This window comes from Leuciscus leuciscus (genome assembly GCF_965113295.1).
Source record: "Leuciscus leuciscus genome assembly, chromosome: 3".
NCBI classification, from domain to species: domain Eukaryota; kingdom Metazoa; phylum Chordata; class Actinopteri; order Cypriniformes; family Leuciscidae; genus Leuciscus; species Leuciscus leuciscus.
The window spans coordinates 60155463-60170279 of record NC_138727.1 but is presented as its reverse complement, the minus strand read 5'-3'; the positions used below and the strand labels follow the sequence as shown (position 1 = coordinate 60170279).

At 37.6% G+C, this 14817-nt stretch overlaps 1 protein-coding gene across 1 annotated transcript; it reads right to left on the bottom strand.

The window, feature by feature from the left end:
* Positions 1–2159: 2159 nt before the first annotated feature.
* On the bottom strand, positions 2160–4069 carry LOC309494748 (polymeric immunoglobulin receptor-like; the record flags this gene model as incomplete). Its single annotated transcript, XM_082164159.1, has 6 exons — positions 3980–4069; positions 3596–3892; positions 3173–3490; positions 2740–3054; positions 2347–2658; positions 2160–2197 (listed from the first exon to the last, which is right to left on the bottom strand). The coding sequence occupies exons 1-6, from the start codon at positions 4020–4022 to the stop codon at positions 2160–2162; spliced, it is 1323 nt and encodes a 440-aa protein (XP_082020285.1). The 5' UTR covers positions 4023–4069.
* Between the last annotated feature and the right edge of the window lie 10748 nt (positions 4070–14817).

Below are 14817 nucleotides of genomic sequence, written 5' to 3'. Positions count from 1 at the left end.
AGCACAGGACCGTTTGCAGCTGTCTCTGTCAATAGTTTTGGCTATTGGATATTTATATATGACGATGCTTTTTCTTAGTGTGTTTTCTTAGTGGCCCCCATTGCCATATCTGTAGATCCAGCCCAATTATTCAAGTGTTAATACTGTGTATTAACATTTAAATCTGGCCCAAAGACAATGGAGAAATAATAAAAAAAAACTTTAACCTTACCCTTTTTAACAGTGAGAGTGACTTTAGTGGTGATGTGAGATCCACACCAGTATATCCCAGAATCCTCTTCTCTCAGATCAGTGATGTTTACAGTAAAGACTCCAGTAGAAGCTTCATCACTGAAAGAGAATCGATCATCTCTGATCGTCTCCAATGAAACTCCATCCTTCACACACATGGAGGGTTCATGTGCTTTGCAGAAGCATTTCTGATGTTCATCATGATGTTTGCACTGGATTGACACGTCGTCCCCTTCATACTTAGTCAAGTTCAGCTCTGGAAATATTAGAAATATGAGAACATCAATTCACAGCCATAGTTTCACATATTCAGATGTATAAACCTTCCTCACCCTCGTTCATGATGACGATCAGATGAGTGTGAAGATAATTCACGTCTCTCTCTAATGTCACTACACACCAGTATTTCCCAGCATCCTCTGCTGTCAGTCCAGTGATGGTCCCAGTGAAGACACTTGCAGTGACGTCATCATTCAGAGTCAATCTGTCAGTCTTGGTCTCTTTCTCTTCTCTCACAGTCTCATTGAGAGTATTTCTATCTCTAGTGGAGCACTTCCCCTTACAGAGAGACTTTGACTTTGATTTATAGATTGAATCATAAGGGCAGAAGATCTCAGCAGATTCTCCTTCACGTCTCACTACTGGAGCCACTGCAAACAAACACAGACATTTAACACACATGATTCTGAATATACTGTATTTACTACAATAAAATCATCTGAATTCACACTCTAAAAATAATTATGTGGCTTAGTAAATATTACAGTAATATTTAACTTTATTAACTGATAAAATCTCTGAATATCATTTACTTGATTGTTTGAGTTAAACATACCAAAATAACTGACTAAAAATCCAACAGTTAATTTTGTCTTAAATTTACTGTTATATTTAAAAAAATTTCACTAAAAGAATTTATTGGTTTATTTGACCAACCAATTATTTCTTTATAATACACTTAATATATTTGAGACATTTTTATCAAAATATTTGAGAATGGAAAATTAAATTGATCTGTTTCAAGAAACAAAATATTATTAATATATTATATTTATATTATATTTAACACTCTTAAGAAATTGAGTAAGTTTACTCAATTAAAACAATGCACCCCTCCCCCACCCTCTGACGTGAGGACAACTCAATGGTTGAGTGAGCGCGCGCTGTTTTAATTCCATTCCAGTCCAGAACAGTTCTCCTCTTCTCAGCATCGCAAAATTGGTGCATTTCCTCTGTGAAATTCAGGTTTGTGAATGTTTTATTGTATCTATAAAATCATTACTGTGCTTTAAATAATTTTATTTAATGCAAAACAACATGCAGAGGCGTAATTCAACACCTAAATGAGAGTCACGCCTGTCTTTTCGTGTGATTGAAACGCCTTGCATAAACACACGACTTTATTCCTAATTATAATGACTATAATTAAAAACTTTATAAATTATAAAAACTGTGCACTGTTTGTTTAATGGCAGGTTATGGAGTCAGTCGCTCGCAGTATCTTTCGGCTATGAGTGAAACGCAGGACGGGCGGTCTGAAGATAGAAGTTCACCCACAGAGCGCGAGTCCGTCTCCGGCACGAGAACCAGCGCTGATCCGGTGGAAATTGGATAACCGACTGGTTGATTACACTTGAATTAGGCTTCCTGAATGTTTAAATGTTTCATTTTTACTTCTAAAATGTTTGTTAAATTGAGTTTAAATGTAGGCAATATTGTATACATGTTAAAACAGTGTAAAATATGCTGTATTGCTGTACTTGTCGACAATAAAGGCCAATGTCATGTATACTGGTGGTTGTATGGAATACTATTTTACAAAGGTTTAGAGGAAATAAAAAAGTTAATATTACTCAAATAAAAACAGTTAAAATACTCATAAATATTGTTTTTTAAATGTTTAAATGTTAAATTATTTCTTCTCAATTTTATTTGTTAATGTACCAGATACAGTTACTCAGATTTACTTTTTTTTTTTTACTTGCATTTACTCAATTCATACAGTATATTTCATTGATTTCACAGCTTTAAAATTTACTCAATTTTTTTTAGTGTAAAAATGTTTCACCAATAAAACTGAGTAAATAATAGTTAAACCTTTTAGAGTGTACTCACTGAAGAGGTTGAGCTGAATTTTGGTGGTCAGGGAGATGAAAGTCAAATGTGTGTCTCTGGTTTCTGCTCCACACCAGTAAACTCCAGCATCTCTCACGCTCACATTACTGATGCTCACTGTAAAAACTCTCTCTTCATTTCTCTCAGATGAAGGACTCATTTCTGTCACTGCAGATGTGCTGATGTTTTGACAGATGTGATCATCATCCTCTTTGCAGAAATGAACTTTATGTTCCTCTGGGATCTGACAGGTGATGTTGACTTCTTCACCAAGATGAGCAGATTCAGTCTTTGTCTTTGGAAATTTTGCACCTATAAACCAGGACAAATTTACATAAAGATCAGAACAAAAACATATAACTTATAAATGATAAAGTATTTCTGGTTCCTCACCGTCTCTGACGTCCAGCTGAAGTTCAGTGAAGCTCTCAGTATAGTGAGACACATTCACTCCACATCTGTATGTTCTTGCATCTGCAGCTTTCAGCTCTCTAAAAAACACCATCAAGACTCCTCCTCTGGTGTCGTCATATAAAGAAACATCTCCATTCTCCATCCATTCATCCTGAACTCCTGGATTCTTCCTCTCTGAACATCCATCTGATTCTTTACAGATGTATTTTGGCTTGGTTTTGTGTTGAGGATGTTCACACTTGATCATCATACGACCTCCTGAGTGGCCAGTCACTCTAGACACGCCCACTTTAACTGTCAATCACAATTATCTGACTGAATCAGTCTTCATCTAATGCAACATCTAGCAAATACTGAATACAAAAATACTGATATATCAACTTAGATGGCATTGATAGTATGAACTATTCACCCATGATGTGCAGATGAACAGTATTAATAATGGAGTAACTGTACGATTGTCTGTAGATCCAAACTCCACATAAATAAACTCCTCCATCATCTGGAGTCACAGCAGTAATTCTCACATTCATGAGTTTATTATGTCTGTCATCAGAAACATTGAATCTTTCTTTCCTATACCATTTGCTGTAGATCATCTCAATAGAGTCTTTTCCTTCTTTGAATATGATCTTGGGATCATTAATATGATTCTGTGAATATTCACAGCTGAAGGTTGCAGTTTCTCCAATATTCACCATCACTCTCTTTGACTCTTTACAACATGAATCTGTAATTCAGAAAAAAAAGAAAAGAAATAGATTTCACATATATAAAAGCTTTGAAATTGTCCACAGTTTTACTAAACAAAAACTTTAATCTTAATATGTCTGACCTTCTTCCACATTCAAAGTCATATAAATAGTCCACTGGTCTTCAACTGTAATCTGGTATCTTCCAGTATCATGTTGGTTCAGTTCTCTGATGTAGATCATGAGTTTTCCCTCATTGTTTTTAAACAGTGTGAATCGTCCTTCATTAATCAATTTATCATGTTTCTTATAATTTATTATTGTTCTCCACTCGGGTAATTTGGCCATATATTTAGTGGAGTAAGTGGACCATGTTTTCCCAGAATCAACAAGAAGACTTCCTCCAGAATATCCAGTGACACTGACGCATCTCACTGCACCTGTCAATCAGATTGATACTGTGATCAGAAACCTCATGAACAGAAAACAGCATCATTACTGCAGTGATGAAAGAGAAAAGCTCTGACCTGAGATCAGGGAGAAAGTGAAGAAGATGAGGAGGATCTTCATTGTGAGTTGAGTTCAGTCTTCTTTATGCTGAATGTTCTCTGTGTGAATCTCTCTGTCTCTACATCTGTCTGCTTTAGTTCCTTCCTCTTTCTTCAGCTCTTTATCAGTAATGATCAGCTTTACTGGCTCCTCCCACCATCAGCACTGACTGAATATTACATTGATCACACTGAAAGAGTGCCACCTAGTGGAGGTTACAGTGTCTGATACTGAGAGCTCATACTTCGGTCCTGGAGGGCCACTGTCCTACAGAGTTTAGCTCCAACCCTGAAAAAAGCACCTGCCTGTAATTTTCGAGTAATCCTGAGGACCTTGATTAGCTTGTTCAGGTGTGTTTGATTAGGGTTGAAGCTAAACTCCGTAGGACAGTGGCCCTCCAGGACCGAAGTTGCCCATCCCTGTAACTCATCTTCTCTATAGAAGGACAAATGACACTGAACATAATTAATCTGCATTATTCAAATCTTCCTCTAGAGGGCGACAGTATATTTATGTAAGGTGTCTATAGGTGTCTATGTAAACTTAAGGGTCAGTGCGACCGCAGACATTTATAGAGCGATTTGTAAGAAAAATCATATTTATTTTATTCTTTTCTTTTCTTTTTTTTTCTCATCTATGTTTTGGAAGACATGAAGTCTTTTTTTAAACCAATTTACCGCAGAATTCCTCAAGTACACCATTAGCTTGCATATAAAATATAATATTTTTATGAAAAAAATCACTTTAATGATGATCTAAATTAAATATGAGTGGCTTCTGGATATTGATCTAGGTGTTAGAGGCTGATTTCTGCTGGTCAGAAAAAGGCCTGTATGATTTAGTTATAGAAATAGTGTTGTGACCATATATATCCAGCAGAGGGCCATAGAGATCCATATATTTATTTATTTTTTTTTTCTGGATGTGACCAGTTGCTTCTATCAAAACGTTTTCAAAACGTTCTATCAAAACACACACACACACACACACACACACACACACACACACACACACACACACACACACACACACACACACACACACACACACACACACACACACACAAAAAAAAACTTTAGAGAGGTTGTATTCACAAAATATTTTATTAAATCAACCAAATGTAAAAAGTGATTAACTTTAGACCAATAGCAAATAAGCAGAACTGTGTGTTTGTGCGTGTGTGCATCAGTGCATGTGTGTTTTTGTGTGTTTGTTAAATTATAGAAACAACATATAGTTCAAAATATACCACAAAACATAATTCACACATCAGGAAATGTTGAGATACAAAGGCTGATCAACTCAGAGAACATCTTGAGTGAATTCATGTCTTTATTACATAGCGTTATCTTCCTCTCTCTCTGGGAAATCGAAAATGCATCTGATACTTTTGTTTTGACATTTATACTTTGAGGTTTTGACATCTCTATCAGCTGTGAGAAACAGTCATGACCTGCAGGATAAATGCATTGTGCCTATAAAAATAATATCATACGTTTACATTGTTCCAAATACAACTGTTGTCATATGAACTTCCATAAGTTGTGTAACTTGTTTTGCTCTAAGAAGTCTTCAGATGTCTTCAGATCTGAACATCTCATTCAGAGGATCATCAGCTGAAGTCTGAGTCTGATTGATGCTTCTGTCACTTTAACAGGCAGTTCTGGATTCAGCACCACGGACAGCAGCTGTCAATCAGTAACACACGATAATGAACCTCATTGGCTCTCACACGTCAAGCAAACTTGCTAAAAATAAAAAAGCCTAAATTAAATCTGTTCATCATATAAAGTGATCGAGTCTCTTAAAAAAATTGACTAAACCGCTCAATTCATATGGATTAGTTTTACGATCTCTTTATTACCTTTTTGAAGCATCAAAGTGTTAGTGGCATATGTCAATGGAGAGACAGAAATCACTCAGATTTTAGTACAAATATTTTCATTTGTGTTCGGAAAATGAACTAAAGTCTTACCGGTTTGGAACGACATGAGGGTGAGTAATTACTGACAGAATTTCCTTTTTGGGTGAAATAACCCTTTTAAATACACAAACTGGACAAACATTGAAATGCTGAGACTTGTTTTCATCTACTTCCATTGCTTCATCAAATCTTCCCCTAGAGGGCGAAAGTATAATTTTCATGTAAGTTCACTCCCTAGAGCCTGTATAAAAAAACGTTGAAAAAAAAAAAAAAAAAAAATTCTGGTACTTTGGGTTCTTAACATTTTTATCACTTGTAAGAAACATTAACATCTTTTTAGGAGGAAACATTAACATCTGGATTTGTTTGGATACTTTATGCATAAAGACAATAATAATATGAAGGTTTGATGTGGATTCAGCACCTCGGACAGCAGCTGTCAGAGGAACATCAGCATCACTGATGACAGGTGAACTTGAGTTTTTCTGCTTCCTTCCTTTCATCTCTGATTTAGTCATCAAAAACTGCAATCTGCATGGACAAAGGCTCTATGTACTTATTAAATTAGGTCAAAGTTTTTTTTTTTTTTTGCATTTTTACATTTCATGATTTCAGAACACAAAGAAAATTATGTTCTGTGTCAACTACCATACAACACAACTACATACAACCAAGAAATGTCATGTTTAGTCATTGGAATTATAATATCAATAGAACATGAACTTCTATCTGCCACTAGATGGAGCCAGAGGGTTCAATAAGAGAGATGTGTGTGTGTTTACTGAAGGTGCTGTACATCTATAATAATGCAATGGTGAACAGGACATCACAAACACTAGAGAGATTCTCCAGAGGTTTTCACAGCATCTTTTCATAGACTTTAAAAAAGTTCAATGCTTTATTGTCTCCTTAAATCACACTATCCCTCAATGAATTTGATATGTTTTATATTCTGAAAGGCTGCAGTTTGATTAGTAAAACTACATTTGATATAAACCGATTGTACGTTTACCCAATTTTACCATGAAGAACTGGCAACCACTCCATTGCATTGTGGGAGAGTTTTGCACAAGCACATTATTTTCACATTTTCTTCTGAAAATATACAAATCTAATAAATTTTGATATCTCAGCATGTTTTAGAGGTCGGTGTTTAATAATAATGTATATACTGCATACTTAGGCATGTCTATAATTTATCTTAGTTAGATGTTGTTTGAGTTTGTAAAGATATTTTAGTGATTTGCGAGCCTCAGCGCGACCGTCATCCATACGCTTCGTTGTGTGAAGAACATATCTAAATTTAACTGATTACTCACAGAAAATCTTCCCTCTCTCTGAACTGCCTGTTCACATGACGATTCAACCGCAAACTTTGTTTTCATTCTAACAGACACTCAGCGCTCAGCGCCATATAAGGATAAAGGGGAGGAGTCAAAACTGTGCTTAAACCTCATTGCCTCTGGCGTGTATGTTGGTGTTATATTTGAATATTTACAATATAAATAAGAACTGAAGGTTCGATGTGCAACTGTGGAGGAGATTCTCAGAGTCAGAGTCAGTAACAGAGTCAGACGCACATGTAAATGCTACTCATCACTTCATCCACCGCGTACGATAATGAAGCTGTTTTTTAATCACGGAATAGAGGCGAACACCGACGTAAAACAAGTGAGGTTGAGAAGTTTGACTTTTACCATTTGACAAATATGCAACTTATTAGATAAAATAGTGTTATGAGTCGGTGTCGTGGAAACGAGAGAAGATCCAAGTGCAGTTTATAACTCAATCCAAAGTCATGGTCCACTAAGCAGGCAGAAGGTCAGAGAACAGAAATCAGTCCAAACTAACAAATCCAGAGAGAAAGACATGAACGAGAAAACCAGGACACGAGCAGAATTCAAAAACCAGGAAAATAGAAAACAGGGAAAACGCTCAGTAATGCAGTGAACCACGATACAAGACTTCACGATGAGACAAACAACAGAACAGGGTTATATAGGAAGAGACACATGGATAAAGAGGTGATGGGAAACAGCTGCACATGATTACACAGATGACAGACAAAGCATTGTGGGAAATGATGTGTGTAGTGTCAGTGGTAAGAGTGCCCTCTGCTGGCGTTCAAGAGCACTCGCAGCTTAACGCCAAATAGTGTGAGAAATAGTTTTGAGCTTCTGCTTCCTCTATTAGTTCAGATAACCTGGAAGAGCTGAGATATAACAATATTTATTTTTTCATATATTACACAAATTCACAGCATCTTTATATGGAGAGAAAGGTTTGTGTCCATTAGTACTAAAAAACATTTCCTGTTTGTATCACACCTGCAGAGGCTCAAGGGTTTTGGTTTGATCGAGGGAATACAGAGTAAATAGAGCAAAAGAAGACCACAAGCTGACGAACATCTCATGATGATGATCTTTATCACACTGACCACAGTATCAAACCACCCTGCAAACACAAAGAGGACTGAGACACAAGCAAGTGTCTTTAACCTAGTAAACATAGGCCTACTATAATACAGTAAACCTGGAGATGCTGCTTGCTTTATTAACATAATATTCCTAACTTAAACAATACAAAGTTATTACATTTTAAACACAGACACACTGTATCATTGACTTGTCGACTCATTGTTTTCATTTAGTTTGATCTGTTTTTAAAATAGAAAAATTGTCAAATCACACATAAATAATTTGTTGATCATAAACTTTTTTTTCAGTCTTTTCCTCAATTCATCACTTTCATTAAATGTAGAAGGTGAATTACTGAATGATCAGCTGTTAGTCTTTATTGTCTTCTGTTCATCTTCTGTCTCTCTGTTCAGTCTCATGTGTCTCTCTGTGGGTTTCCTGAGTAAGTGTGTTTAATTAAACTGAACTGAGACCCTCAACCTTCACATGTTTTCTGTGGCTTTGAGCTGGACGGAAAAAAACTGTCTGTTCATCACGCAAACACACACACACACACACACACACACACACACCCACACACACACACACACACACACACACACACACACACACACACACACACACACACACACACACACACACACACACACACACACACACACACACACACACACACACACACACACACACCTCCAGTGTTCATGAGAAACTTTCTGACCAAAACTTAAGCTCAGATTAAAAATAATTTTCAAGTCTTTGCACTTCACAATAATGACAATGCATTTAAAATGAATATTGATCAGTTTATATGTAAATATTTCAATCAGTCCTGAGAGTGAGAAAGTAAAATGCATAATGAATTATTCAGATTTCAGACTCAGACTTTCTCCTTGGCAGAATATAAACTTTTCTCACTGTCTTTTATGATAATAATCAGATCATTTCTAAATGTTTCTCTAGAATCTGGAAACATTGATTTCCTCAGAATGAAAACTAGATTAAGTCACCCTATATGTTAACCCTCTGAGGTCTGAGCTGTTTTCTGGGCTCTGGAGGTGTTCTGACATGCTCTGACATTTGTGTTTTTTTCTGTTACTAGTGACATTTTCATGGCTAAAGTCTAATTACACTGTATTCAGCACAAACTCTGCTACAATAATATATCAGCAGCATGTATGTAAAAGTTTGTAGTTTTGAGATAATGAAATTTATGCGTGGTTTGTGAAAATACAAAAAAAAATTCTCACTGAAATAAGGCCATGAAACCCATACTGATTATTTCTTCACAAGACTTTTGAAAATTGTATGACATAGCCTAGAATATTTGCTCCAAAACTATGTGAAAATCACCCTGACTGCTCATTCAGATAAGACAATATATTGATTTAAAATTTCTAAGACGTGTTTTGTGTGACAAAGCCATATGCGAAGAGGCGTGATCATCTCATGAATATGTAAGCTTTTAACACCTGAGAAAGACAAAGACACTCCCCTAACTGCCCTATTAGGAGCTATCAGGCCCTGTCATTCAGAGCAACCTTGCACAAAGAATGAGGAGATTTAAAAAAGAATGGCTTTTAGATTGTTTGGATTTATTTACAACACAACACAATCCAAAAATACAAATGACAAAAGAGCACATTGAAAACAATGATCCAAAGACAGAGACCTTTGTGCCATTCCTAAAAACATACCTTTCATTTCCAAGGTGTTTGATTTTCACTTTACCATGTTCATGTACAGAGACTCATGTGAATGTTGAAGTCAGCAGGACTCAGTTGCATCTGGTCCCTGAAAGAAAAAAAAAATGAAAAAACTGTGAACATACTGATATCAAGAGAAACTATAGGGCTGCACGATTTTGGGAATAGATTTTAGATTTTTCTGGTTAAAATTTCTTTTTAAAATTCACAGAATACACACACGTTTCCAACAATATATAATGAACACCAGGTTTGTTGTGCCTTGTAGGCAAAGGCTACGCAGTGCTGCATAAAATAATAATAACAATAAATTAAATCTTCCAAAAGATTTCAAGAACAACTACGCTAGAGAAAAATATATTGATTATCATATGTTACTTCAAATGTTTCCATTCGTTATGATGAAATGAAATGAGATAATAGTAAAAACATAAAGCCTAATGTTTGGTGCATTTTTCCTTTCAAACGCAATCGCGCTCCAAAATATGATGCTGTACATTCAAACGCACAGCGCGCTCCAAAATATTAAACATTATGGTTATACATATCTATGTTTGAGCAGATATCCACAAACAGTATTTAACAGTAAACACGGGTCTAAATAGTATAATATTCACCATATATCTAGCAACAGTTCAACTGCAATGTGAAGTTTATGCAACAATACCATAAACTAATAAGTAAGAATTTCTTACCTTACATCTTTCTTGTCTTCAAATCGCGTTCTTCTTCTTCTGAGGTAAATCCATGTAAGCTCACAGCGTGTCTTCCAAACTCGACGAAAAGCAGAGACTTGTGAAGTGTTTTGGTGTTTTGTGTTTGAGGTAACGAGGGCGTTCGCGTTCCATGTGGACGATTTGCATGTGAATCTCTTTTGCGCGAGTGGGTGTGTCGAATTAAAAAGTAATTAGCAAGCGTTTGAGATACTGGACATCCTGTTGGTTTTATACAAATTACTTAAACAGAGAATATTTGTTTTCAGTTTGAATCCGATCATTTAAAAGTACACACTTAAATGTGTATAAAGGTATATGGCTCATAAATGTGTGAGAAGTATTCGCTGAGTTTTGTTTCAGTTTATAGACGTGCTCAAGAAAAAAAAGTTCACCGCGACGGAGAGGCAGAACGCACACCCTGTTTATTTTCTTTATTTTACAAAAGCACGTTTTGATTTGATTGTAAGTGGACACATACAAAAGTAGAAATATCACAGATTATTTTTTTATATTTCTTTTTTCTGTATAACCATAAATGACGGAGTAATTTAAGTTTATGTTGCTGCTATGTGAAAAAAATCCAGCAAAACGCGTCGGCGCGTTTCTCGACCTCAGAGGGTTAATGCTGTTTTAATCGATTTAATGCTGTGACAATGTTTTAAATTTCAAATAATAGTGTAAAAAGAGTCAATTTACTATATTTGAACAATAAACAAGAAATTATAGAATTTTTTTTGTATGATTCTACAGTAAAGGTATATAAGCAGTTGTAACATCAGAATCAAACAACAACAACAAATCTAAAGCTGGTCAATGGTAAGAATCAATTTTCAGAGAGATGAGAAAGACTGTCATTTTAACATGCAACTCTGAATAGTTCCCTTTCAGTCGAGAACGTCAGACATAGTCGACGTCGACTGAATGGGATCACGCTAGGGAGCCTGTCATCTTCGAGCATGTTAGAACGAGCCAATGAGCGCATTGGCGTGCATGAGTTGCATCACACGCTCAGCCCCGCCAGGCGTGTATAAATATGGAAGCGGATGCACGTACCACCTGTCTTTCGCTTCGGAGCCGATCGTTCTTTATGTCGAAGTCTCTGAAGAGTGTTGTTATACTACAACAAGCGAGTGTGTCGGTGCTTCTTCAGGAAGTCTCTCCCTGGCTGGCGTTTCTACAATGCGAGCAGCGGTGGTCGCAAGCTCTCTGAGCTCTCAACTGCTGTTCTAACAGCATCAGATTTGCTGTTTTCGCCGGTTGAGGGCGAACAGAGTGATTGCTTCACTGGTACAGGCTGCACCATCCCTGTCAGTGTTGCAGCGATCATTCCCCTGTGTGCTCCGACACTAGTGAGAGGTTTCTCACTTCCTGAAAGAGCAACACAGGTGCGTTTTGTGGACGGTTCATGTTCCCATTGCGGGAATATGACTGTCTCGGTGTTGAGATCGGGACTCGCCGTTCGTATGCGAAGGTGCAGTCCCCATTACCACGCCCCACCCCAGGGTGCCGTGTGGGATGGGTGATCGGAGCACAGTGATGGAGTTTCCGCCCGGTAACCATTCCCTGTGGGCTCCACACCGATACCATTGGAGCCCCCCGTTGAGAGCACTGGTCCCTCCGTAATGGACTAACCAGATGTCTCACTCGAGGCTCCCCCATTGGACAGGACGCCGATCGCAGCATCGGAGGGTGAGCTGACCTTTGGAGATGATGACTCGGCTGCGTTATCCCCTTCGGGGAGTGTAACGTTGCCCGAGACAGATCCTCAGTTGTCAGCTATGCTCAAACGGGTCGCTGAGGCTGTCGGGCTCGAGTGGAACCCTCCACCGTGTCCCGCTCAGTCTCGGTTGGATGATTGGTATCTCGGGGCGGGCCATGCTGGTTCTCAGCCCACTGGCCCAGTGCCCTTCTTTTCCGAAGTGCATGGAGAGCTTACTAGGTCGTGGATGGCACCTTTTACTGCCAGAAGTGGCCTGGAGAGCTTTTCCTCCCTAAATACCCTTCATGGAGGAGCGGTGAAGGGCTACGAGGCCATCCCTCCAGTGGAGCGGTCTGTCGCGGCACACCTGTGTATCTTCGTCGTGCCATATTTGAATATTCAGAATCTAAATAAGAACTTTTATATGTGTGAACATGGATGAGATTCAGTCAGACACAGATGCAAATATGGCTCATTATCAATTTACACTGACTTCTACTGAGGAGATTTGTGTCTTTTCATCACAGAATAAAGCTGAACGCTAGAGCAAAGCAATGTAAAATATAATAGTGTTACAGAAATCTATAGGATCTGAACAGCTGGACTTTAAACGTTTGAAAAGCAAGCAGATATTTTATAATGCACACTTATGTATGACTGCGGTTAGTTGGACTGCTGTTTTGAGATTGCACTTCCCTCTAGCAAATATTTCAGATGACCTGACAAAAACCTTTTGGAGGAAGATCCGGGATATGTTTTAAATAATATTTTTATTTTTCATATATTAAACAAATTTGCAGCATCGTTTTAAGGAGTGGAAAGTCTGCATCAATCGTTAAGATAAACATTTTGTTCCTACCACACCTGCAGAAGGCTGAAGGGCTTCTGGGTTTGACTCAAAGAGCATAAATGGAGCAAAAGAAAACCACAAGCATTTCATGTAGATCTTTATCACACTGACCACAGTATCAAACCACCCTGCAAACACAAAGGACTTTTACAACCAAGTCACTTCAACCTAGTTAAAACTACAGGGTTTATAATTTATATTCACAAAAAAATATATTAATCTGTCTGATGATCTCACCCATAATATCACAACACAACTTTAGAAAGTGCCAATTCACATTCAGTAGCCTAATTCTGTTACATCTGTCTAGATTGACAATTATGTTTTATTCTCTAGAATACTCTACCATTACTACCATGTAGAGATATGCTTTTGTCGTATTTAGCCAGAGGGATAATGATGATAATAATTTTGAAAACAGTGAACTTACAGTAAAACCTGGAGAACTTTCTTGTGGTACTGACATAAATGTACATAAATAAAAACAGTAGAAATGTATGTCAATTAAAGGATTTTTAACCACTCTCTGTAACTGATTTTTTGGGGCTCATTATTTTTATTTTGTTTGATTTGTTTTTAAGTCAAATTTGTCAAGTCAAAACAATTTGCTGATCATAATGAATTACTGAATGATCAGCTGTTAGTCTTTATTGTCTTCTGTTCATCTTCTGTCTCTCTGTTTAGTCTCATGTGTCTCTCTGTGGGTTTCCTGAGTAAGTGTGTTTAATTAAACTGAACTGAGACCCTCAACCTTCACATGTTTTCTGTGGCTTTGAGCTGGACGGAAAAAATCTGCCTGTTCATCACGCAAACACACACACACACACACACACACACACACACACACACACACACACACACACACACACACACACACACACACATCAATCAAGTCTTTCAATATAGTAGCAAAACACTTTTATAAATGAAAAAATATTAATTCTAATTAACACTTAACACTGATTGTGGGTAAGTGTGCAGTAGAGTATAGTGGCAGGTGTAGATCAGAGGGGATTGTGGGTAAGTGTGCAGTAGAGTATAGTGACAGGTGTAGATCAGAGGGGATTATGGGTAAGTGTGCAGTATAGTGACAGGTGTAGATCAGAGGGGATTGTGGGTAAGTGTGCAGTAGAGTAAAGTGGCAGGTGTAGATCAGAGGGGATTGTGGGTAAGTGTGCAGTAGAGTATAGTGGCAGGTGTAGATCAGAGGGGATTGTGGGTAAGTGTGCAGTAGAATACAGTGTCAGGTGTAGATCAGAGGGGATTGTGGGTAAGTGTACAGTAGAGTATAGTGGCTGGTGTAGATCAGAGGGGATTGTGGGTAAGTGTGCAGGAGAGTATAGTGGCTGGTGTAGATCAGAGGGGATTGTGGGTAAGTGTGCAGGAGAGTATAGTGGCTGGTGTAGATCAGAGGGGATTGTGGGTAAGTGTGCAGTAGAGTATTGTGGCAGGTGTAGATCAGAGGGGATTATGGGTAAGTGTGCAGTAGAGTATAGTGGCAGGTGTA